The 27942-nt window shown below is 35.5% G+C and overlaps 1 protein-coding gene across 1 annotated transcript; it reads left to right on the forward strand.

Moving 5' to 3' along the window:
• Positions 1 to 809: 809 nt before the first annotated feature.
• TMPRSS12 (transmembrane serine protease 12) lies at positions 810 to 27891 on the forward strand. The gene is made up of 5 exons (XM_064491239.1): positions 810 to 1008; positions 1684 to 1879; positions 12852 to 13120; positions 24652 to 24794; positions 27637 to 27891. The coding sequence occupies exons 1-5, from the start codon at positions 810 to 812 to the stop codon at positions 27889 to 27891; spliced, it is 1062 nt and encodes a 353-aa protein (XP_064347309.1).
• The last annotated feature ends 51 nt before the right edge of the window (positions 27892 to 27942 follow it).

Raw genomic sequence — 27942 nt, forward strand, 5'->3', positions numbered from 1 at the left:
ACTAATTTTGATGTACAGTATACAGTGTGAAGTTAATACCTACTTGTTCAATGGATCAATTAACTGGAGCCACTTACCGCTCTCTTCTCACTGTTTGGAAGGTCAAGGGGCATTTCAGGGGTTCTGATGGGACAAGGAATAAAGCATCTCTCAGGCTAGGGACTGAAATGTGTTTGCCTGTGTGTTTGGGGTGGGGGTAGGGTGCAATTACGTTCGGTCAGGCATTGTCCTCAACTTTTCAGGTTCTTAAATTTGATTTTGTAAGTTCACCCAGAGGTGATCAGATGAAGGCAAACTACTACAAAGCAATTAATAATGAGACCAATGTGTATTACAGAAATCGGTCTCCCCCAGTGTCCCTACGGTCTCAAATCCCAACCTCTGCACTTGCTCTGCCTTCTGCTTTGCCTCTCCCTCCCCCAGCCTACCCACTTCAGTTTAGACGTTCTTGCTTCTGGAAGCCTTCCTGGCCCTACAAGTCTCAGTGGTTCCAGCAGCTCCCCTCTCACCACAGCAGCCGTACTGTACTGTCTGGACACGTGGATCTGGCTCAGGGAGGCCTCGCCAGTTACTGAAACCGCGGATCCTGGCGACGGCGACGCTGCATGTGCCCCTCCACCAGACCACCGCCGGGAGGCCGGGTGAGCCGGGCACCCCTGCCGACCTCCAGGCCTCGTGGCCGCTCACCCACCCGCCAGGCGGGGTCCTGTCCGGCCGCCCCACGCGCCTCCCAGCGCGACGCCCGGCCACGGGCCAGCGGGGAAGCGGGGGCAGGAAATGCCGCCATCTTGCCCACCGCGGGCTCCAAAATGGGGCTGGGGCTCCTGAGCGCCGCGCTGCTGTTTCTGGGGGGCTCCCTCATACGCCCCGAGCGCTCTCCGCTCCCCGCACCGGGGCCGCGCGGCTCCTGGCGGAAACCGGCCGGCGGCCAGGGGCGGCCCGAGGCCCTGAGCAGCGGGCGCGGGCGGCCGCAGGCCCCGGGAGACGGACAGCTGGACGCCCAGGGCAGTACCTGTCGTTCTTCCCTTGGGACAGCCTCCCTTGCCTCGGCCCCACTTCTGCAGTGTTTGAGTTTGGGTCCCTCCTTTTCAGTTTTTCCAACTGCCTTTAACTAAAAACATACAGACGCAAGCAGCCCAATTACAACGCTGACTACAGCAGTAGTACTAATGGGGAAAACGCCATACCCTTGCGCGTCTCCGCAAAACATGCCGGGGTTTGCCAGTCTCGTTTTACGGATTAATAATGCGTTGGCATTCAGCGTTGAAAGGGCTATTAGGTAACTTTTTCATACTACAGTTGAGAAAAATTAACAATAAACTGAATGGCAAGTGTTAGAACTTGTAGCTCGAGTCACCAGCCCCAGGCTCTTTTAATCGGCACTTCATTCAGGAGAAAATCTGATACTTGGCCAGAGAAACTTACCTCATTGTTACACTTGTCAGGAGTAGAGTTTTTAAATTGATGAACTGTGTTGATTTAATGTCTTTCTATTTGTAAGTAATCAATTAAGGCATGTTTATCTTAACCCTCTAAGATTTTGTTTCAAAATATATAGGCATGTCTTAGGGATCCAGCTTGCTTTATCAGTTTTTTAAATCGGAATTTAAAAGATTAATCTGTAAAGATTATGAGGTAATACATATATGTTCGGTCCAGATAACATAAAATTTTTATTTTTAGATTGTGGGACAGCTCCGCTTGCGGATGTCTTAAAGGGGTCTCGGATTATAGGGGGCACAGAAGCTCAAACCGGCGCGTGGCCATGGATGGTTAGCCTGCAGATTCAGTCTGGCAGATACCTTACTCATGTCTGTGCCGGAAGCTTAGTGAAAAAGAGGTGGGTCCTCACAGCTGCCCACTGCATTAAGGATACTAGGTATGTATTCACAACACAACTCCTGTTTTATTTTCCTAGAGGATATTTTGAAGTGGTAGAGGACCATTTGCTTCAGCCATGTTCAGTTAAGCCATGTTTGAAGGCAGCCATAATGAGTCATACTGAATAGTACATTGAATATTTGTTGCAATAAATCCTTTAAGTCAGAGATCAAGGCCTTATAGTCTCTGTGATAATTACTCAACTCTGCCACAGTAGAACCAAAGTGGCCACAGATAATACATAATTGAATGAGTGTGCTGTGATCCAATAAAACCTTATTTATGAACACTGAAATCTGAACAAAATCCAATTTTGTTATTTTGGGTTTTCCCCAACCATTTAAACATGTAAAAAAAACATTCTTTGTTCATGGGCTGTATAAAAAGCAGGAGACAGGCTAGATTTGGCCTGTGGGTGGTGGTTTGTCGAACCTTGCTTTAAAGAATCGAAGTTTTCTTTTAGCTTAAAAATTATTATAATCGTGTTTGTCTTTTTTAACCATTGGACCATGAGATCTTTGAAGATAAGGACCACATGTTTTATTTTGTATTCCTGGTAATAACACAGGAGTTGGCCTACTTTATAGGAGACAGTAAATATTTGTCCAGTCTATGAATGATATCAGTCTTGGAGAAATAGGATTTACCACAGTTAGAATAGAACTTTATGACCCTCCTAACATCTAAAATGAAGTGCTAAGAAAAATACTTTGGAAAACCACTGTACCTGTCTCCCTTTAGTCTCTAATTTTTAAGAGCTATCTTGGAGAAGAATGAAAAGTCTTTAAGAACAACAACTTCAAAATTCAACTAAGGACAGCTGGCCTGATGGGGTACATAAAGTTTTAATCTTTTAATCTGTATAGCACATTTTTAAAACATGTTGTTTCAGTTCCATAAGTGGCCTTTTGAGGAACAGAGATCAGAAAAGTGGAAAGCTATTAAGGTATAAATGCAAGGGTTCAGAAAAAGATGCAGAAAAATGTTTCAGAGTTAGAAATCAATTCTGTTCTTTCAGATGTGGGTGTTTTACAACTCTTTTCTAACATGCTATCATTTCAGCTGCTTTTCAATAGCTTTCAGACCTTAAACCAAGGGAGGTAAAGCCTGCCTGGTATGGTTTGAAAATTCTTGGAAAACCTTTTCTCACCTAAGTCCTGACATTGTACCTTTACTAGTCTGTTTCTTCAACACAGTGGGCATAACAATGCATTTTGGAGTGGGGAGACCTGTCTCCTGGGCTTCTTGACCCTTAGTGCAGTGGCTTAAAGTAAGGTTCCAAAACCTACTAGATGTGTCACCTTGGACAAATAATTTGGCTTTGTTATAGTGTCATAGAATCTTAATGTTCAAAGAGGCATTTTTAAGGGTCTAGTTCAATCCTCTGTCCTGTTTGTGAATCCTTCTTACAATATTGAAGTAAAGGGTTCTCTGGTCTGAAATAATTCAATGTATTGAGTCAGGCATTTTTTCATACATAATTTCCACTACTCTTCACAAACACTCTGCTGTAGGGAGACCCTGGCTGGAAAGCAACAAAATCAGGACCAGATCCAGGTGTGTCAGCATGAAAATCCAAACACATAACCATTACTGTATCATTTGGCGTCTGTCACCTCTTGTGATAATGAATTACTACCTTGGAAGAATCTCACTTCAATTTTGAACAACTTTAATTCTTAGAAGGCTTTTCCTTATGTTGAATTAAGTGTCTTGGTTTTCATTCTGCCTAAACGTAATTCTTCTTCTAAGTGTTTTAAGATAATGTTCACATTCCACGTAACAGTTCTCAAGACTAAATATTATTGATATTTTTACCCCTTTACTTAACATTTACTAAATACATGTTATATACTAAAGACTGGGCCAGGTGCTGAGAAAGCAGGCATTCCTGAGGCACAGTCTCTGTGTTTCTGGAGCTTCCTCCTGTCTCAGAAGACACTACCACCTTCTATTCCTGTTCCCCCCTCATTTCCTAAACCTCACACCATCAGTTATCCCTTATTTTTTCTTATAACAACTGTTTCTCAAGAACCTGCTCTGAGATTAGGCTCTGCCGAAGGATATTATATTTAATTCTGTATTTAAAAAGTCCTCCCAGTAACCCTCTGAGATAGCTGTTCTCTCCATTTTACACTTGAGGAATCCAGAGATCAGAGAGATTTGGTAACTTGCCCAAGATCACACTGCTGTTAAGTGGCAACCTACTGATTTAAATCTAGTCTCAAACAAGCTGTTTCATTATGTCTCACTGTCTCTTTAGTATTTTTCAATGTTTTCCTCTTGTTTCTTCCCTACAGCTTTCAAATATGTTTGGGTCACCTCCTCATTATTTAACAAACAAGCAAACTCCCTGTTTCTGTTCTTCCCTTTATTATTAGACTCCTTGGAAGACAGTCTCCTTTTTGCTTCATCTGCATGGACTCACAAACACCCAATTGCAATCTGATTTCTGTGGCCAAAACACACTATTAAGACCAACCTCCATGCCAAATCCAGTGACCTCTACTCAGTCCCCATCCTATTTCATCTTTATAATATTTGACAGAATTGTCCACTACTCTCCTTGAAACTCTCTCTCTTCTTGGTTTTAAAGACACCACTACTCTCTATCTTTAAGATTTTCTTCCTTATTCCTTGAGTTTTTGTCATCTTTTAAGAGGCAGTATTTTCAAGAGTTCCACCTTCTATCCTCTTGCCTTATCATCTGTACCCTTTCCTAGAGATGTCTCCTACTTCTGTTTCAGCAGTCATCATGTGCCGGCAACTCCCAAGTCTCTCCAGCTGAGTCATATTTCTAGCTGCCCACTATACATATATATTGTAATCACGTTCTCTAAAAGTCCAAACATGAACTTTTAAAATCTTTCCTCTAATCCTACCCCTTTTCTGTTTTCTCAGATGACAGTGTCACCAACAGTTCTATTCCCCAGAGTTAGCTGACCCTCTCTGTGCAGTATCTCCTAAATTTGTTTCTTCTGTCCCCCGAAACTCCCCGCTGATTAAAAGGAGATTCAGAACATTAGTCTCCATATCCCTAGTTTATCACTTACACTACTTACACTTACACTATACTACCATGGTAACTATCTGAATGAGTGTGAAGTGGCATCTCATCATGCCACTTTTTGATTCACATTACCCTAATGACTAGGGATGTTGGGCATCTTTCCGCGTGCTTTCTGGGTATCTGTGTATCTTCTTTGGAGAAAGGTCTATGCAAGTCCTTAGCCCATTTTTGAACTGGGCTGTTTGTTGTTGATGTTTTTTGTGGATGTTGAGTTGTAGGAGTGCTTTATATATTCTAGATATTAATCCCTTATCAAATATATGATTTACAAATATTTTCTCCAATTCTGTGGGCTGTCTTTTCACTCTCTTGATGTAGTGTCCTTTGATGCACAACTTTTTAATTTTGATGAAGTCCAACTTATTTTTTCTGTTGTTGCCTGTTTTTGGTGTCATATCCAAGAATCACTGTCAAATCCAATACCATGAAGGTTTTCTCCTGCGTTTTCTTCTAAGTTTTACAGCTTCATTCTTACATTTAAGTCTTTCATCTGTTTTGAGTTAACTTTACATATGGTGTTAGCGTAAGGGTCTAACTTCATTCTTTTGCATGTAGATACCCACTTTCCCAGCACCTTTTGTGGAAAAGCCTATTCTTTCTCGACTGAATTGTCTTGGCACTCTTGTTGAAAATCAACTGGCCACACGTGCAAGGGCTCTTTATTATTTTCCATTGGTGTATGTGTCTGTCCTTACATCAGTACCACACTCTTTTAATTACTGTAGTTTTGCAGTAAGTTTTAAAACCAGGAGGTGTGGTCCTACAACTTCATTCTTCTTTTTCAAGATTATTTTGGCTCTGTGGGGTCCCTTGATATTCCAAATGAATTTTTTTTTTATTTTTAATTTTTTCTTAAAGTACATTCAAGGTGCCAATTTCTGGTGTCCAGCACAATGTCCAAGTCATGTATATATATATACACATATATTCATTTTCATATTCTTTTTCATTACAGGTTATTACAAGATACTGAATATAGTTCCCTGTGCTATACAAAAGAAACTTGTTTTTTAATCTGTTTTTATATATAGTGGCTAACATTTGCAAATCTCAAACTCCCAAATTTATCCCTTCCCACCCCCTTTCCAGTAACCATAAGATTGTTTACTATGTCTGTGAGTGTTTCTGTTTTGTAGATGAGTTCACAGGGTCCTTTTTTTTCTTTTTCTTTTTAGATTCCACATGAGAGTGATATCATATGGTATTTTTCTTTCTCTTTCTGGCTTACTTCACTTAGAATGACAGTCTCTAAGTCCATCCATGTTACTCCAAATGGCAATATTTTATTCTTTTTTATGGCTGAGTAGTATTCCATTATATAAATATACCACACTTCTTTATCCAATCATCTGTCAATGGACATTTAGGTTCCTTCCATGTCTTGGCTATTATTTATAGTGCTGCTATGAACACTGGGGTGCATGTATCTTTTCAAATTAGAGTTCCAACCATATATATACCCAGAAATGGGATTGCTGGATCATATGGTAAGCCTATTTTTAGTTTTTTGAGGTATCTTTATACTGTTTTCCAAAACGGCTGCATCAAACTACATTCCCACGAGCAGTGTAGGAGGGTTCCCTTTTCTCCACACCCTCTCCAGTATTTATCATTCGTGGACTTTTTAATGACAGCCATTCTGACTGGTGTGAGATGATACCTCATTGTGGTTTTCATTTGCATTTCTCTGATAATTAGTGATAATGAGCATTTTTTCATGTGCCTACTGGCCATTTGTATGTCTTCACTGGAGAATTGCTTGTTTAGGTCTTCTGCCCAGTTTTGGATTGGATTGTTTTTTTTTTTGTTGTTGTTAAGTTGTATGAGCTGTTTATATATTCTGGAAATTAAGTCTTTGTCAGTCACATCATTTGCAAATATTTTCTCCCATTCCATAGGTTGTCTTTTGGTTTTGCTTATGGTTTCCTTTGCTGTGGAGAAGCTTGTAAGTTTAATTAGGTCCCATTCGTTTATTTTTGCTCTTATTTCTATTGCCTGGGTAGACTGCCCTAGAACAGTGTTAAGATTTATATCAGAGAATGTTTTGCCTATGTTTTCTTCTAGGAGGTTTATCGTGTTTTGTCTTATATTTAAGTCTTTAAGCCATCCACACAAATTTTAGGATGTTTTTCTGTTTCTGTAAAAGATAACCACTGGGATTTTTATAGGTATTACATTGAATTTATGGATCACTTTGGGTAGTAGTGTAATTGTAACAATATTAAGTTTTCTGATCCATGAACAAGGAATGTATTTCCATTTGTTTATGTTTTCTTTAATTTCTTTCAGCAATGTTTTGAGTTTTCAATGTATATAACCTATTTTTTAATCTTATGGTCTGAATATAAATTGAAGTACATAAGTAAATAATATAATATTGATTCAGTCATTCTATGTCTTTTGATTGGAGAATTTAATCTGTTTACATTTGAATTACAATTACTGTATCATAGGTAAGATTTACTATTGCCATTTTGTTAACTGTTACTGGTTGTTTTGTAGATCCATTGTTCCTTGTTTCTTACCCTGCTGTCTTTTTTTTCATAAGTAAAATTTTTCTTTTCTTTTCTTTTTTTTTTCCTGCTGTCTTTTTTGTGTTTTGATGTCTTTTGGTATCAGTAATCTTTGACTTCCTGATCATGTTCTTTTGTGTAATTATTATCTCCCCTTGAGGCTATCAATAAGCTTACATAAAGTATCTTAAATTATAACACCTTATTTTTAAGCTCTTAATTTCAAAAGGACTTCTAATCTTTACAATTTTACTTCTCCTCCACCTCACATTTTAGGTTACTACAACTATAATTTACATATTTTTCATATTGTGTAACAAAGCTTATTATAGTTATGGTTATTTTTGCTACATGAATTTTTTAACTTTTTAACTAAAGTTGTAAGTGAATTATGCACCACTGTTGCCAAATTACAGAATCTTTGACTGTGTATTTACCATTACCAGTGAGTTCTGTGCTACCTTCTTATGTTTTTTATGATGTTAATTATCATCCTTTTACTTCCACTCAAAGAACCTCCTTTAGCATTTCTTGTTAAGACAAGTCCAGTGGTAATCAACTCCCTCAGCTTATCTTTGCTCAAGAAAATCTTTATCCAACAATATGCTGCCTACAAGGGACTCACTTTAGCTTTAAAGGCACACAAAGACTGAGACTGAAGGAATGGAAAAAGCCATTTTAAGTAAATAGTCACCCCAAAAAAACAGGGATAATTATTTTAGACAAAATAGACTTTAAACATAAAATGGTAAAAAGAAACAAAAAGGTAATTATACAATGATAAAGGGGTCAATCCATAAAGATGATTAAACAATCGCAAATATTTATGCATCCAGTATCAGAGTACCTAAATATATAAAGCAAAAACTAACAGAGGTAAAAGGAGAAATAAACAGCAATACAATAAGAGTTGGGGAATTGATACTTCACTCTCAACAATGGATAGATCATCCAGATAGAGAATAAATAAGGAAACAAGAGATTTGAACAACACTATAGACCAAAATGGACTTAACAGATATATGCAGAACATTCTATCCAATAATAGCACATTATACATTTTTCTCAAGTGCACATGAAGTATTTTCTACGACAGACCATATGTCAGGCTCCAGACTAGTCTTAGCAAAGTCAAGAAGACTGAAATCATACCAAGTATCTTCTCTGACCACAATGGCATAAAAATAGAAATCAATAAAAAGGAAAAATCATGAATACATGGAAATTAAACAACACTCTCCTGAACAACCACTGAGTCAAACAAGAAATTAAAAGGGAAATAAAAAAGTAGCTTAAGACAAACAAAAATGGAAACACAATATAACAGAATGTACTGGAGACAGCTAAGAGGAAAACTGAAATTCACAGCAATAAATGCATACATTAAGAAGTAGTAAAATTCCAAATAAACAACCTAACTCTACATCTTCAGGAACTAAAAAAAGAACAAAGCCTAAAATTAGAAGGAAATAAAGATTAGAGCAGTAATAAATGAAACAGAGAACAGAAAAATAATATAAAAGATTAACCAAACTAAGAGTAGATTCTTTGAAAAGATACACAAAATTGGCAAAGCCTTAGCTAGACTTACCAAGGAAAAAAGAGAGAGGAGCCAAATCAACAAAATTATAAATGAAAAAGTAAACATTACAACTTATATCACAGAGATAAAAAGGATCATAAGAGGCTACTATGAACAACTAGTTGCTAACAAAGTAGACAACTTAGAAGGAATGGAAAAATTCTTAGAAACATACAGCCTACCAAGACTGAGTCAGGAGGAAATAGAAAATCTGAATAGACCAATTACCAGTAAGGAGATTGAATGAAAAATTTCCCAAAGAAGAAAAGCCCAGGACCAGATGGCTTCACTGGTGAATTTTACCAAACATTTAAAGAAGAATTAACACTAATCCTCCTCAAACTCTTCCAGAAAATCAAAGAGGAAGGAACCTCCCAAATTCACTTTACGAGGTCCAGTATATTGTGATACCAAAGCCAGATAAGGACACCACTAGGAAAGAAAACTACACACCAATATCCTTGATGAATACAGATGCAGAAATTTTCAAGAAAACACTAGCAAACCATACTCCGCAGCACATTAAAAGGATCATTCACCATGATCAACTGGGATTTATCCCTGGGAAGCAAGGCTCGTTCAATACATGCCAATTAATCAATGTGATACATTACATTAACAGAATGAAAAAAAAGAATCATATGATCATCTCAATAGCCACAGAAAAAGCATTTGACAAAATTCTGCCTCCATTCATGATAAAAACACATAACTAATTAGGTGTAGAAGGAACATACTTCAACATAATAAAGGCGGTGTCAGACAAGCCCACAGCTAATATACTCAGTTACAAAAGGTTGAAAACTTGTCCTCTAAGATCAGGAAAAAAACAAGGATGCCCACTCTCACCACTCCTATTTAACATAGTCCTGAAAGTCCTAGCTAGAGAAATAAGGCAAATAAAGAAATAAAAGGCATCAGAACTAGAAAGGAAGAAGTAAAATAGTTTATGTTTTCAGGCAATATGATTTTATATATAGAAAGTACCAAAAACTCAAACAAAAAACTATTAGAACTAATCAATGAATTTAGTTACAGGATACAAAATTAACATATAAAAATCAGGAGCATTTCTATATACTAACAATGAATTCTCTGAAAAAGAAATAAAGGAATTAATTCCATTTACAATACCATGAAAAACAAAATACTTAGGAATAAATTTAACCAAGTTAGTGAAAGATCTCTACTTTGAAAACTACAAGACATTGATAAAAGACATCGAAGAAGATACAAGCAAATGGAAAGGTATGTGCATGGACTGGAAGAATAAATACTGTGCAACTGCCACTACTACCAAAACCATCGACAGATTCAGTGCAACCCCTATCAAGATTCTAACAGCATTTTTAACAGTAATAGACAAAACACTAAAACTGATATGAAACCACAAAGGACCCTGAATAGCCAGAGAAATCCTGATAAAACAACAACAAAAAACAGGTATCACAGTTCCTGATTTCAAGCTATGCTATAAAACTATAGTAATTAAAATAGTATGATACTGGCATAAAAACCAATAAACCAATGGAACAGAACTGAGAGCCCAGAAAATAACCCCAAGCATATCCAGTCAAGTAATAATTGACAAGGGAGCCAAGCATAATCAATAGAGAAAAGTCTCTTCAATAAATGCTGCTGGGAATATTAGATATTCACATGAAAAGAATGAAACTTGACCCCTATCTTACACCATTAACAAAAATTAACTCAAAATAGATTAATGACTTAAATGTAAGACCTGAAACTATAAAACTCTTAGGAAAAAAACAAAGGAAAAAATCTCCTTGACATGGATCTTGATAATGATTTTTTGGAAATCACACCTAAAGCACAAGCAACAAAATGAAAAATAAACAAGTGGGACTACATCAAACTAAAAAACTGCACAGAAGAAGGAACCATGAGTGACCAGAGGCAGGCTGTGGGGGGGGGGGGGTATTGGAGGAAGGTGGTCAAAAGGTACAAACTTCCATTACAAGATAAATAAGACTAGGGGCATAATGTACAATAGGATTACTATAGTTAACATTGCTGTATGACATATGGAAAAGTTAAGAGAGTAGACCCTAAGAGTTATCATCACAAGGAGAAATTTTCTTTCCTTTTTACTGTATCTATATGAGATGACAAATGTTAATGAAACCTACTGTGATAATCATTTCACAATATATGTAAATTAAACCAACATGCAGTACACCTAAACCTATACCATGATGTATGCCAATTATTTCTTAATAAAACTGGAAACAATTTTAATTTCAAAAAAGATAAACTGGATGTTTGGGAAAGGAAAGAAATATCTTTATTTCAAAGTAGCTCAAAGCAGTGATTTCTTTTTAAACAAAATAGAACTAGGACTTTAAAAAACTTTTTACAAACTTTTTAGAGGTTACCTAGCCCACTTTTAAGATGGCTAAATTCTTCTATTTCCTTGGGATAAAGTCTAGGAATTAGAACTGCAGTATCAAATACAATGCAACTTTCATAAGCTATGGATACATGATGCCAAAGTGCCCATCTATTGCCCATCTATCATATTCTCAATGAATAATAGTGCCTTTTGTCCTCTGGCTCTTGTCTGTACTGATCATTATCATCAAATACACACACACACACTCATACATAAACTGTGTCAATTTGGAGGATGAAAGGAATTTCAGAGTTTGTAAACTAGAGTAACAAGTAAAAATACACTTTACTTTAAAATATAAAGTAAAAAGTTCCTTCTTCCCAATCCAATTTCAGATGCATACTTATTAACCCCTTGGTTAATGACCTACAGAAGGTTTCTGGTTTGGTTTGGTTTTTGCTTGTTTTTGTTTGTTTGTTTTTTTAGACAGTCAAGATCCATTAGCTGCTGCTTTTGTATTTAGTGTCATGCTTTATAAAGTCTCACAGAGATACAGTCTAGTGGAATATATGAAGTCCTTTTTCATGTCAATGTTTCGTGTTTTCTTTCTATATTTTCTTTCTGGTTTAAACTTCTCATCATAATTTAATGCCCAAATGTTTCATTCTAAAAGTTTAACAACTTACAAAAGTAGGGGGAATAGTTTAGTGAATTCCCATATACATATTATCCAGCTTCAGGTTATCAACTCATTCCTAATCTTGTTTCTTCTTTATCCCTGCCAACTCCTCCAATTACTTTCGAGGAAATCTCAAACATACTGCTTTATGTATTCCTAAAATATAGGAAGTCTTTATTGAAAAGATTTGTGCATTTAAATATTTAATCAATTTCAGTTTATTTTAGTATTTAGTGTTTTTCAGGGATTTAATTTATTCCACTTTTAAAAAAATTTTATTTATTATTGTATTATAACTTGCGGGGGGGCAGGAGGGAGGTAATTAGGTTTTTTTATTTTTAGAGGAGGTACTGGGGATTAAACCCAGAACCTCTTGTGTGCTAAGCATGCGCTCTACCACTTGAGCTAGACCCTCTCCTATTCCACTTTTCTAACTAGTTTGTTGGTTAGCTAGTTGTCCCAATCAGTACCATTTACTGAATAATTCATCCATTTGTCCACTGGTAAGAAGTCCTACCATATATTAAAGTCTCATGTATTTGAATCATACATTAAATTCTCATGTACTTGAACTTGTCTGGGACTTTCTGTCCCCCTGATCTTTTTATCCTTTCCTACAAAAATTTAGGTTTTTACTTGATATGACTTTATCACATGAAAGTAAGATTAAATTTTTTATTAATCTGAGAAAAATAAAAACTAGCGGGAAATTCAGAATATTTACTTAGTTCAATAAGCATGTTTATATAATAAGGACATTTACTTTCTTTCAGAGAGCCTGTAATGTGGAGAGTTGTGGTTGGAACTAATAAGGTAGACGGGACTCAGCCAACCACCAAGAAGATGAAAGTTAAAGCGATCATCATCCATCCAGAATTTGACGTGGACTCTTACGTAAATGATATTGCGCTTTTTCATTTAAAAAAAGCAGTGAGGTATAATGATTATATTCAGCCTATTTGTCTACCTTTTGGTGTTTTCCAAAAACTGAACCGAAAAACAAAGTGTTTTATAACTGGCTGGGGAAGAACAAAAGAAGAAGGTAATTATAATCTGAATTTTATTAATACAGGTTTTCCTGATTACTGGCATGGTGTGAACCCTTTTGTATACATCTTTATCTCTTTCTAACATGAGTTTGAGCAGCAGGTCTTTATAAACCAGTGGAAAGGAAGTGCCTTTTTATGTTTTCTGTATTTTTTTCTTCCTCATGGGGGAGAGAAAATTATCTTCCAAACCAGAGACTTTTCTTTTGTTATACATGCCGAAATACTTGAACTGTTAGACATTCTCAGAGAGAATGATGGTTCCAACTGTTTTGGAGTCGCTGAGACTCATAGGTGATGGAGCAAACTCCGGAGCAGATTTGCTTCTCTTAAGTAATAAGCTCCTGGTTATAAGGAATCAAATTTAGTGTCCTTTTTATTTAGTGTCCTGTTTAGCATCAAACAGGCTGATTGCCATGTATTTTCTTTAGTGTACAAAGGGACACTAATCATTGACTGAACTAATGGGAGGAATAAAAAAATGCAGAAAACAGTCTCTGCCTTTGGTAATAACAATAGCTACCATTTGGGAGCATTTACCATGTTTTAGTTCCTGTTCTAAATACATTACTTTCTTTTATCTTATCCTGCCAATATTCCTGTTAGGGAGTTAATGCTATTATGCCCATTTAACATATCACGAATTATGGATCTTAGAGGTTGAGAAACTGGGACTCAACCCCAAGTTTTTTATTCTAAAGCCTGAGTATTTTAGTACTACATTAAGTACTACCTACTATATGAGATCAAGTGCTGAGACTTTTTTTTCCCCTATTCCCCACCAAATCTAGCCATTTAAACATTTGTGGATTATTTAGATAGGATAAAATAAATGTGTGAAAGGCCTAAGAATTATTATTTTTCTTTTTTTCCTCTGTGAATCCTTTCTAAGGAAGATAAGGAAAGCGACATGGTATAAGAAAAAGAGCACGGGCTTTAGAATCACAGACCTAAGTCTCAGTCTCAGCCTGGCCACATACTAGCGGAATTACCACGGGCAAGTTATGGCATCTTTAGTAATGGTTAGCACAACAATGACAGGAGCAATTACCATTTATTCAGGACTGGGTAAATAAAATGCTAAACATTTTTAATGTATTTCTCATTTAATGCACCATGAAAAATATTATAATGTGGATGAATACACTGAGGTTTAAAGAGATCAAATAAATTGCCCAAAGTTACACAGCTAACTAAGTGAGAAGTTAAAATTCAAGCCCAGGCTGGCCTGCCTCAAAACTCATGGGTTTCCATTATATTCTGTCATCTCTCACCATGTCAAACATTTTCATGATCTGTAAGACCAGAGTAACAATACCTGTCAGTGAGCTTTTTTGAGGATTATATTGGCTCTCCAGCAACATGGCAGGTCACATGCACACACCAACCTTCCCACTGGAAATTATTAAAGAGGGAAAATACACAGGTCAAGGACTGAGTGTGAAGGTGGGAACTTAGATCCTAGAGCACCAAAGCTGGCTTCCATCCTGAGGGTATGTGTCAAATTGGTAACACTGTATACTGATTTCTGTGATCTCACGGGTCCTGAGAGGGTTGAAGAATAAATCCTGCCTGAGTGTGTGTGCGGAGACTCCCATAAAGCTGGAGCCCCAGGGCTGTACTGTAAAAATGAGTCAGACTCATAACCCAGCATTTAGTTCATACATACACAGTTCACTTCATATATGATGACAGATTGAAAGTAAAAGGATGAGAAAAAACATACCGTGGCAACATTAATCAAAAGAAACATGGAATGGAAAAAAAAAAAAGGAAAAGAAAGCAGGATTGGCTACATTAATATCAGATAAATGTAAGACCAAACAAAATTACCAGGGACAGTGAAGAACATAACATAATGCCAAGGAGACACAGCAATCCTGAACGTATATGCACCGAACATCAGAGATACAGTATCCTAAACATACATGTGAACATATATTTACTGTATGACCCAGCGATCACACTCCTTGGCATTTATCAGAGAAGTGAAAACATAAGTCCACACAAAAACCTGTTCACAAATGTTCATAAAAATTTTATTTGTAATATCCCCAAACTGGAAAAAACCTAAATATCCTTCAATTGGTGATGATTAAGTAAATAGTAGCATATCCTTAATATGGAACACTGCTAAACAGTTAAAAGGAATTAGCTATTGATAACACACAGCAACTTAGATGGGTCACAAGGGCATTATGCTTACTGAAAAGAAGCAATATTCAAAAGGTAACATACTGTGTGATTCCATTTATGCAACATTCAAAAAAGGGCAAAATTATAGAGATGGAGAACAGATTTCTGGGTACTGGGGGTAAGAAGTTTAGATACCATGCAGATCTTGATGATGGAATAGTTCTGTATCTTGATTGTGGTGGTAATTACATGAATCTACATTTACCATAAAATGGTGTAGAACCACACACACACATTGTACCAGTGTTTACTCTTGGTTTTGATATTGTACTTCAGTCACATAGATGTAACCATTGTAGGAAACTGGGTAAAGAGTGCACTGAACTTCACTGTACTACCTTTGCAACTTCTTATAACTATTTCAGAATAAAAAGGTTTTTTTAAAAAATGAACCAAATATAACAAAAGCATCCTCAACCCCTATCCCACCCCCAGGATTGCTAGGAAAACTATTTAATGGAAGACAGAAAAGATACAAAATTTCCCAGAAAATATGTATGCATTCATATGCATTTGCTGCTCCAAAATCAGTCTGAGTAGACTAGAAAGCTTCAAGCTTAGTATTTAAATAGTTCCTAGACTGTTAATGTCTCTACATGCCTGAGAAAAAACAAATGCCAATAATCTGAGTAGAAACCTAATTTGATCTAAAACCTCAAAGAACTTCACCAGATAAAGTCTGAATGAAAATGAATATAATTTTTAAAAATTATTACACACCAAAGGAAACAAAGCATTTATGAGTGAGAGTCAGCAGAAACAACAGGCATCAGAATAAGATCTGCAAAGATTTCAGATACTAGAATCATCAGATATTTTTAAAAATTTTAATATATTACAAAAATAAAAGATATGCTTGAAAATATGAATAAAAAGGTGATATGAAAAAGAACCAAATAACTGTGACAATTAAAAAAATATAATAGAAATAAATTCAGTGGGCTAAAGTAGTACCAAGTAACACATAGGAACCCCAGATTAAAATCAACCGAACATCAGCTCACAAGCAAAGATCACTAAACACATAAAGAAACAAAACATAATAATGAAAGTCAATAGAAATAAAACAACAGATTAAACCCCCAAGGATCTCAGATACTAATATTTTAGGTATAAAATATAAAATAAGTGTATGTGAATTATTTACAGAAATAAAAAGGAATTAAAAATGAGCAACAGACAACTTAGAATGACCAGGAAGATTTTAAAACGAACCAAATAGAACCTTTAAAAATGAAAAATGTAATTGCTAAAGTGTAAAACTCAATGGATGAAATATCATATTAGACTCTGGTGAAGAGGAAATTTGTGAACCAGAGATATATCTGAAGAACTGCCTAGACTGTGGCACAGAGAAAATATCATAGAAAGTAAAGTATAAAAAGGACAGAATGAGAGGGTCAAACATACACTAATGAGAGCACTATAATGCCATTTGCAGCAATACAGGGTAGACTTACAGGGCATTATGCTAAGTAAAATAAGTCAGACAGAGAAAGACAAATACTGTATGATACCACTTGCATGTCGAATCTAAAAAATACACCTGGTGAATATAACAAAAAAGCAGCAGACTCACAGGTATAGAGAACAAACTAGTGGTTACCAGTGGGGAGAGAGAAAGGGGAGGGGCAACACAGGGATGAGGGACGAAGAGGTACAAATTATTAGGTATAAAATAAGCTACAGGATATATTGTATGACATCGGGAATATAGGCTGTATTTTATAATAATTATAAATGGAGTATAACCTTTAAAAAATAAAAAAATGTCAGTCTATTGGAATAAAAAAAAAGAATAAGAGTGAACAAAAACTGTTTACTACCAATAATCTATCAACAAAGGAAACAAAAAATATGTCTGAAATAAAATGATGCCAAAAGGGAGGTATGGGATATAAGAAGTGAGCAAAGACATAGGTAAAATTATAGGTAAATGTAAATAAACATCATCTACATAAAATAGTAGTTCTCAGCTGAGGGCACTTTTGCCCCAGGGAACATCTGGGAACATCTGTAGAAAATTCTGGTCTTACTGGTGGGCAGCAGGTAAGCATGCTAATGGCTTCCTTGTGGGCAGCAGCCAGGGATGCTGCTCATCATCCTTCAGTGCCCAGGCTGGTCCTCCCACCCTCCACAACAAAGAGTCATCTGTCAATAGTGCCATGGCTGAGATACCTTGGAATACAATAAAAATAAAGCATATTTTTGGTAGTAAAAAAGATACTTAAATACTTGGAAAAAGGCATGTATTTCAGAATGAGTAATCAGAATTAAAGTGGTATCTGGTCCTTGTATAACTCAGAAGTGTTAAGATACTGATTAACATTACAGTTAAGCATGAATGGTCAAATTTCAATAATAGAAATAAAAGATACAGTTTGAAAACCAGTAGAAAGAAACAAAATGAAATAAGAAAATAAAGACGGGGGGTTGGATATAGCTCAGTCATAGAATGCATGCTTAGCATGCCCAAGGTCCTGAGTTCAATCCCTAATACTGCCATTAAAAAAAAAAATACAAATAAAATCTCAATAAAAAAAACAAGAAAGTAGAAATAAGCATTAAAAAAGTGAGAAAAATATAAAGTACAATATAAGACATTAGAAACAAGCCCAAATACTTTCAAAATCACAATAAATGTTAATGGACCAAATCACAATTAAAAGAAAGATAATAAAATTAATTAAAAGAAAGATAATCCGATTAGGGAACAGAAAATCTAGCTTTAGCAAGAGATACTTAAAATGTAAGGATATGGAAGGACTGAAGTAAAACAACAGGAAAGAAATATACTAAGCGAATTCTAATTAAAAGAAAGCTGATATCACTATGCAAATAGCAGGCAAAATAGACTTTCAGATAAAAGAATAATTAGGGACGAAGAGAATCATTATATATTTAGAAAGATTCAACTCACCAGGAAGATAGAACAATTCTAGACTTGTGAGGCTAATAAATCTGATCCAGATAATGTTAAAAGATACTTTAAAAGATAAAATTGTATGGCAAACAAATATGATAGTAGAGAATTTTAATATAAGTTTTTTATTAAGCAGATGAAAAATCAGTAAGGATTTAGAATGTTTTAATTAGCAAGCTTGATTTAATAGCTAAATCAGAAAATTCTGCACCCCAAAATCATAGAATTTCATCTTTTTAAGCACAGGTGGAATCTTCATAAAAATCAACCACTAACTAGGCCATAAAACAAATCTCAAAGTTCAAAGGACAGGTAACGTACAGACTATATACTCTGATTACAACCAATTTAGAAACAATAAGAGAAATTTTGGCTATGATAACATAAGGAGGTTGGCAGATCCTCTTCCCCCAACATAAGTATAAACTGGACAAAATTGTCAAAAGCAACCACTTCAGAGCTCTAAAAATCAACCAAAACACACAACAAATTGAGGAGTATTTGTTCATTAGAAACAGCTAGAAAGTTGGGTAAAAAGAGGAATTTGTAGTTGTCTTGCTTGTGGCTGCTCCTAATTCCCCTCTTAGATCAGTCAGTGCAATAGTTTTACCAGGATCATGAGGAAAGAGGATCTTGCTACCAGAGGAGACGGACTTGATTTGGAGCAGCAGTTGAAAATCCAGGCCAGCAGCACTGTTAATAAAAGCAATGATTCAGCCAGAGATGAGTAGGGGAACCCACAGCTCTGTTGGCCTGGGACTGTGACCCAAGATGGAGCCAGGAGTGGAACAGTAAGAAATTTAACAGGAAGAACTGGAAAATGAGAGAGCTATAGCATGGCTAGGTAAGCTCTCCAAACATCCTTGGCTTACTGGGAAACTGTACATGTATACATGTGTGGGAAAAATCTGAATGAGCACAGCATAAAGTGAAAACTGAAAATTAAAAAATGCACTCCCCAACCCACACACAGATCCATCAGCCCAGGATGAAAGTGCAGATCATTAACTGACCACTAAGCTATGCAGACACATAGGCCAGCTCTATGAAGCCAGGTTAAAAGGTAAAAATCCAAATTTAAAAACTGAAGGGAGGATATAGCATAGCCTAAGTGGTAGAGTGCATGCTTAGCATGCATAAGGTACTGGGGTTCAATCCCCAGTACCCTCTCTAAAAATAAATAAACCTAGTTACCTCCCCCCAAAAAATAAAAAAAAAGAAAAAAAGAAAAGAAAAGAATTTAAAAACTGAGCAGAGATATCAACAGTCATACAACGTGGGGACACAGATTCCACAATTTAAGTCCAGGCAAGTTATTTTAAAAATCACAGCAAAAACATTGTTGAGAAGGGAATCAAAACCCAGAGTTGTTACAATATATTAATCTAAACTGTCCAATTTTCAACAAAAATATTGTAAGACATGCCCAAAAAACACAAAACAAAACAGGGAAGCGTGACCTATACTCAGGTGAAAAAAGTAGTCAACAGAAACTGACTGAACAGGCTCACATGTTGAATACAGCAGACAAAGACTTTCAAAGAGCTTTTTAAATATGTTCAATAAATTAAATGACACGACTGTTCAAATAATTAAAAGTGTGATGATAATGACTTATCAAATAGGGAATATCTATGCAGAAGTAAACAATTTTTAAAAGAACTAAATGGAAATTCTAGAGATTTGAGATGGGACAAGAATGAATCAGTGCACTTAAACTACAGCAACAGAAATAATCAAATCTAAAGAAAATAGAGAAAAAATGTTGAAGAAAAATGAACACACACTTAGAGACCTGTGGCGCAACATCAAGTGTACCAACATATATATAATGGGACTTCTGGAAGGGGAGGAGAGAGAAAATGGGGAAGAAAAAATATTTGAAGAAAATATGGCCCCAAACTGCCTAAATTTCATGAAAAATCTTAATTTATAAAAGAAGCTCAACCCCAAGTAAGATTTTAAAAAGAGATCCACACCTAGACTCGTTGCATTAAAAGATGTGCAAGACCTGTATGCCAAAAGCTACAAAACATTACATAGAGAAATTAAAGAAGAACTAATAAATGGAAAGACATTCCACATTCATGGATTGGAAGACTTGATGTTAATACGGCATTTCGTCCCAGATTGACCTATATACTCAATGCAATCACTATCAAAATCCCAGTAAGATTTTTTGTACAAATTGACAAGTTGATCCTAATGTGTATACGGAAAAGCAAAGGACCTAGAATAGCCACAAGTTTTTGAAGAACAAAGCTGAAGGAGTTACTCTACCTAACTTCAAAATATACTAAAAATCTATACAGTATATGATATTGGTTTGTTTACTTTAAAGATAAAGATAGCCTAGAAATCAATGGAACACAACAGACAGTCCAAAAAAACCCCCAAATTTTATAACTGATTTATTTATACAAAATTTCTAGAAAAGGCAAACCCATAGGGATAGAAATCTTATCAGTCATTCCCTGAGTGTTGGACTAGAGATGAGAATTGACTACAAATGGGCGTGAGAGGATTCTGTGGAGTGAAGGAGTATTCTAAAACTGGACCTGGGGCTGGTATAAATTTACCAAAAATCACTGAACTGCATGCTTACAATGTATGAATTTTATGTTAGGTAAACTAAACATCAGTAAAGCTTTTTAAAAGATGACAAAAGATATTTTTTAAATATGCATTTGGAAAATTCAAAATATACTACTAAATATCTCATATGTTAAAGAGGAAATCATAATAATTTAAAATCTTTAGAACTGAATAATAATCTAGATACTACATAGCAAAACTTGAGTGCGGCAACTAAGATACTGCATAAAGAGAGATTTAAAATTTTAAATATGTATACTTTTAGGTTCAACCATATGGAAGAGCAAATATTTGACCTAGTAGATAAGAAAGGCTGAATGTTATGCATTAAATGTCCACGTTTATAAAGGTTAAAAGAATATTACATGACCCATAAAAAGCAGGAGAATAGAAATAAAGATAAGTACAGCAATTAACGAACAGAAAATAAAGTCATAAAAAAGAGGACCAACAAAGCCAAAATCTAAACCTTTGAAAAAACAACCAACCCCTGGTAAGACTGATGAAAAGAGAGAAGGCACAAGTATAAATAATATTATGAATTAAAAGATAATACTTTAAATAATTGTATGCTCTAAATTTTAATACTTAGACAAAATGGATAAATCCCTAGAAAATGCTGCTAACCCAAAATGACTAAATAAGAATAGTCCTATAACGAGTAAAAGAACTGAATCAGTAATTAAATTATTTTTTTCAAATATAAAACACCAGAACTCAGAACAAGTGAGTCCCACCATATCACCTGTGACAGATTATTTAAATCTTATAAATACCTCCAAAAAATCCAAAGAGAGAGAACATGCCCCAGCTCAGTGTACAAGGACAGTAATCATCTTGATGCCCAGCTAGGTTAAGTATAGGACAAGAGAGGCCAACATCATAAATGCAGACATTCCAAACAAATTATTAGCACACTGAATCTACAAGAATAATATAAACAGAAATCAACATAACCAAGATGAGTTTATCTAAGGAATTCAAGGTGGTTTAATACTAGAAGTTTCTTAATGTAATTCACCATATTAACTGATTAAAGGATAAAAAAACATGATTATCTCAACAGGTGCTGGAGAAGCACTGTTAAAAACTCATAACCACCTAGACATAGACGGGAACTTCCTTAACCTGATAAAGGTTATCTACCTTTACAGCAAACATCATTGCTATAGAAAAACACTTCCTTTAAAATCAAGAATGATTTCCCACTTCCATCATCACTTTTATTCCCTCTTGTTGTAGAGCTTCTAGCAAGTGCAGCAACACTAGTAAAAGGTGTAGAAGACATGTGACTTAGAAGGGTAATAAAACATTATTCACAGATAATGTGATTATATTAAAGAGAATCTATAATCTACTGGAATTGAGTCTAGTTAATTGGCCAGATCTAAAACCAATAATATACCCAAATCTACTTCATTTCTACACAGTATCAACAGTTAGAAAATATAATTTTAAAAGTTAACAGATGTCACACCCATAAGGATGACTTATCAAAAAGTCAGACAAGTGTTGACAAGTATGTGAAGAAATTAGAACCCTCATACATTGTTGTGGGAATATAAAATGGTGCAGCTGCTTTGAAATAGTTGGGCAGTTTTTCAAAAATTCAAACACAGAGTTACCAAATGACTCAGCAATTCCACTCCTAGGTAGATAACCAAGAGAAATGAAAACATCTGTCCACACAAAACCTGTATTTGAATGTTCATAGCAGCATTATTCATAATAGCAAAAAAATGAAAACAATCTAAATGTCCATCAACTGAGGAATAGATAAAATGTGGTACAGTCATACAATGGAATATCATCCACCCATAAAAAGGAAGGAAGCACTGATACCTACTACAACCTTACGCTAAGTAAAATAAGCCAGAAACAAAAGCCCACGTATAAAAGAATGTCCTTGTTCTTAAGAACTACACACTGAAGTATTTAAGAGTACAAAGGCACAATGTCAGCCATTCACTCTTGGATGATTCAGAAAAATTTACACACATGCACACACACAGTACAACTGGTAACGCAGCATGACAAAAAGTAAGCTCCTGGTGAGTCTGAGTAAAGGGTATTTGACAATTCTTGGTAACCAAAGTTAATGGAAGTTAACATTTACCGTAATACCAAAATGATTAAATAGCTAAAAATAAATCTAGCAAAAGATTGCAGGCCTTTGATGGAAAAAAATTCCTAAAACATTTCTAAAAGGCATTAAAGAATACCTAAGTAAACAGACAGACTGGTAAACTTTATGCCTGAATAGGATGACTCAATACATGAAAAATGTCAATTGTTTCTGAAAAACTGAGGGAAAAAAAAAACAGGTAATGAAAAACCCTTACGTGAGTTTTGAGACAATTAAAAAGCTCATTCTAAATGACACAAGATTAGCCAAGACACTCCTATGGATGAAAACTATGCTGGAGAAGTTGCCATCCAGAAATCAAGGTTTATCCTAAAACCATGGTAATTTAGTCAGTGTTACATCTGTGCAAGAATATTCTAAGTGACCAGCAGAACAGACTAGAAAACCCAGACGTCTACTTCTGGGCTCTCTCTTCCTATTCACTTGGAAAATCTCTGGTTACTTTGAATTATCCCGCACCAACATCCCACTGGTATTGGTAGCATCAGTATCCTTCATAAACTGGGTGGCAGAGTCACGGGGGTTCTCTTCTCACTATTACAGTCTATAACTTACATGTGTCATATATTCTTTTATATACAGCCAGTGCTACCTTAATTATTTTAAAATAAAGGGCAGAAATGTGGCTGACCTTTAGGAAGCCTCAGTGCAGGAATGTGAATGCCATCAGGACATACTTTATTTTCAGTTCCTATTCCTGTTCTCTCTGTATGTTGATTTTATTTTCTCAGCATGCCTGTCCTCATAGGGCTGGAACTATGGCTACAGGCTGCTTTGAACTTATAGCTAAACAGTCATGTGACTGGGGTGAAAAAGGTTCTTCTCTGGCAGCTCCAGTTTTAAAATGCTGGATAAGTATTCCAATTGGCTAGACTTCTTCCAAATATATTCACCTTTAGACCATTCGGTGCAACCAGGAGAATGGAATTCTGTCAACGGAACAGTTGGGTCATTTGCCCACCTGCATCCAGCCAAGGGGAGAATGTCTATTACTTGAAAAGTTGGAGAAGGATGTGGGGCACACAAATAGTTGGTTATCACATGTGATAACTGTAACTCTGAAGCAGGTTGATTGGACCAGATGCTGCTGTTACAGTGGCTTTTCCATGGATAAATCTTACAATAATCTGTCCTTTAATGGTTCCTGAAGTGTTATTTTGCAGTTTCCTATCTTTCTTACAGCAAAGAACCACTTCATGTTCAGGAATTAGCAGAGAAGTTAGGGAAGTACATGAATTAAAAATCTGTTCTATTTTCATGTTCAACATTCTTCAAGGCTTAGCATCATTAGAAAATTTAATAAAAATTATTCACAATTCACAACTTAACATGGCCTCAGCATTTACCTCTTTAGCCCTTGACAATTTTTATATAGCTCTATTTTGTAAAAGCCATAGATCCTTTTGTGAGACCTTCAAGAAATACAGAAAAGCAAAGATAACAAAAATAACCTGAAATTCCTACCATCTAGAGATAACTGTCATTAACATTTGGTTAACTTTCTTCTGCAATCTTTCTAGGCATATATATACATGCATACACACACAATTTTAGATAATTGTTCAATCAGTCACTTTGGAAAGAAAAACTATTCAACACGAGCATTTTATATTTCTGTCAAAATGTCTGCTCTCCAAAATAATTAACTGGTATTTTTTTGTTAATAGGTAATATTACCAAAAAATTACAGGAAGCAGAAGTGCATTATATTTCTCGAAATTTCTGTAATTCCGAGAAGAGTTATGGGGGAATAATTCCTAACACTTCGTTTTGTGCAGGTGATGAAGATGGAGTTTTTGACACTTGCAGGGTAAGACCAAATAATTTGCCTTAGAAATATTTTCTAAAGACAGAAGTGAACTTAAACAAGTCCTTTGATCACTTTCTAGTGAAGTCTTAATTCTCAAATCTATAAGTACTAACTTATTTTTTTCCTTTTTAACTATTTCAGTAATCCAAATTGTCTTGCTTAACCTGATTCCTTGGTTTCCTAGTCATGGTTAACCAAATTTTGCCTTGAATCTTTCATTCTTTTTTTTTTTCATTACTACTTTTATTGAGATATAATTTACATATGTACAATTCACCCATTTAAAGTGTACTCAGTGGGGTTTTAGTATATTTACAGAGAAGTGCAACCATCACCATAATCTAATTTTAGGACACTTTGGTCACCCCCCCAAAAAAAACCTCTCTACCGATTAGGAGTTACTCCCCATTCTCCTCTCACCCACCCAAGCCCTAACCTCTAGAAATTTGCCTATTCTGGAAATTTCATATGAATGGAATCATTCAGCACTGTAGGTCTTCTGTGTCTGGCTTCTTTCACTTAGCATGTTTCCAAGGTTCATCCCCATTTAGCATGCATTAATACTTTGTTCATTTTACTCCAAATAATACAATTTTGTATGGATATACTACATTTTAATTCTGAGAAGAGTTTTTTATTCATCCATTTTACTCGTCCATTCATTAGTTGATGGACATTTAAGCTATTTCTACCTTTTGGGTACTATGAATAATGTTGCTATAAACATTTGTGTATATGTTTTTATGTGTAGGTATGTTTTTCTTTCTCTTGGAAATTCTACCTAGGTGTGGAATTACTGAGTCAATGTTTAGCATTTTGAAGAATTACCAAACTCTATTCTACAGTGGCTGCACCATTTTACATTCTCATCCAGCAATGTATGAGAGTTTCAGTCTCTCCACAACCTTGTCAGCACTTGTTATTGTCTGTCTTTTTCAAATTGAAATATAGTTGATTTACAATACTGTGTTAGTTTCAGTTGTACAGCAAATGATTCAGTTATATATATAGAGAGAGATTATTTTCTACTATAGGTCATTATAAGATATTAAATATAGTTTCCTGTGCTATACAGTAAATCCTTGCTGCTTACCTATTTTATGTATAGTTGTTTGTATATGTTAATCCCATACTCCTAATTTATCCTTCCCCCACTCCCTTTCCCCTTTGGTAACCACAGTTTGTCTTCTATGTCTGTGAGTCTGTTTCTGTTTTATATGTAGATTGATTTGTATTATTTTTTAGATTCCACACATAAGTGATACATAATATTTCTCTTTCTCTGTCTGACCTACTTCACTTGGTGTAATATCCTCTAGGTCCATCCATGTTGCTGCTGCAAATGGCAGTATTTCATTTTTTAATGGCTGAGTAATATTCCATAGTATATATACACCACATCTTCTTAAACCCATCATCTGTTGAAGGACACTTGGGTTGTTTCCATATTTTGGCTATTGTAAAGACTGAACATCGGGGGTGCATGTATCTTTTCAAGCTAGAGTTTTGATTACAGCCATCCTTGTGGGTGTGAAATGGTATCTCATTGTGGTTTTAATTTGCATTTACCTAATGACCAATGATGCTGATGCTGCATGAGCTTATTAGTCATTTGTATATCTTCTTTGGAGAAATGTCTATTCAGAGCCTTTGCCCATTTTTATTTTGAGTTATTTATCTTTTTATTCTTGAGTCATAAACATTCTTTATATATTCTGGATACAAGTCCCTTACCAGATCTATGGTTAGTAAATATTTTCTCCCATTCTGTGGACTGTCTTTTCACTTTCCTGATGTTACCATTTGTAGCACAAGCCCTTGGGTTTTTTTATTAAGTTGAATTTATGGTTTTTGTTTTTGTTGTTGGTTTGTTTTTTTTTGTTTTGTTTTTTGTTTTGTTTTTTTTTTGCCTCTTGTGCTGTTGGAATCTTTATTCCTCTTTTCTTCACTACTTCTAAATTTACCAGCACATCAGTCCCAAAGAGTGTCCCATGCTTTGATCTTTTCCTACTCATTCTGATTTCTACAATCCAGGGTTTATCTTTCCTGTGTCCTTTTCCTTAAAAATCTTGCTGAGTAAAAGAATCCAAACTAACTGAATTATATTCATAAGTGAAACATTCTCATCATCAAAAATAATTATTCAGTGTTTACCCTGTAGAGAGGATTTGAAAACACCTTCAAAACATAGTCAAACCTTTAGGCACTGAAACAGTTATCGCAGTGTCTCTCTTGTTCTGAATGATTAACAGTTCTTAGCAGTGGTGTTTCAGTACATTAACGGTCTTGTGTGAACTATGAGAGAGATTTGTATTTGTAATACTGTTGGGAGGCTTAGCACTTATTCCTGTTATCCTACACCAGCCAATGTCAACACTCAGAAAGATGCCAGCTTACTCCTCTCGTCTAGTTAGCAAACCAGACACACACCTAAAAGAATCCTTCAAATATTTTAGTTCCCACTTTCCCACACAGCAGTAAGCAACAGAAGTATTCTAATAGACAGTATTTACAGTATTTTGCATACTTCCTAAATCACTTCTCCTGAGTAATTGCACTAAAAAATTCAAACAACCTGATTTATAGTATTCTGGTTCAAAACTATACAGGTGGGAAGTTTATCCTCCAACTATATGACCCCTCTAAATACCAGGCCAGACTGCATACCTCCTGTTTGAGTTGAAACATAAAACCAAAAACCTATGGATCTTTGTAACTTGGAGGTATACTGAAAATGTATATTTATATAAATATATGTTTAATGTGATTACTTTATTCCAGCTTTACTGTTGTTTAAGGACTACTGGAAGTAACTAACATTATTTTGGAACTTTTTTAATAGGGTGATAGTGGTGGACCATTAATGTGCTACTTACCAGAACACAAACGATATTTTGTAATGGGAATTACCAGTTATGGATACGGCTGTGGTCGAAAAAATTTTCCTGGTGTCTATAGTGGGCCAGTCTTCTACCAAAAGTGGCTGACAGATCACTTCTACCAGGCAAGCAATAAAGGCATATTTGACACAAATATTCTACTTGGACAGGTCCTTGTAGCTTTAGGTTTAGCTTTAGCCTTACTAGCAACTCCATGAACAAATTCTGAAGAATCTTTATTTTGCATCGTGTACTTTTCCATGTTCTAC

This window comes from Camelus dromedarius, chromosome 11 (assembly GCF_036321535.1).
Source record: "Camelus dromedarius isolate mCamDro1 chromosome 11, mCamDro1.pat, whole genome shotgun sequence".
Taxonomy (NCBI): Eukaryota; Metazoa; Chordata; class Mammalia; order Artiodactyla; family Camelidae; genus Camelus; species Camelus dromedarius.

What these genes read in the sequence shown, in the direction of transcription:
- TMPRSS12 (XM_064491239.1), top strand. Translation starts at nt 810, where the DNA reads ATGGGGCTGGGGCTCCTGAGCGCCGCGCTGCTGTTTCTGGGGGGCTCC. An exon ending in CACTGCATTAAGGATACTAG is followed by an intron (nt 1,880 to 12,851) that starts GTATGTATTCAC and finishes ACTTTCTTTCAG; the next exon opens with AGAGCCTGTAATGTGGAGAG. An exon ending in GGGAAGAACAAAAGAAGAAG is followed by an intron (nt 13,121 to 24,651) that starts GTAATTATAATC and finishes TTTTGTTAATAG; the next exon opens with GTAATATTACCAAAAAATTA.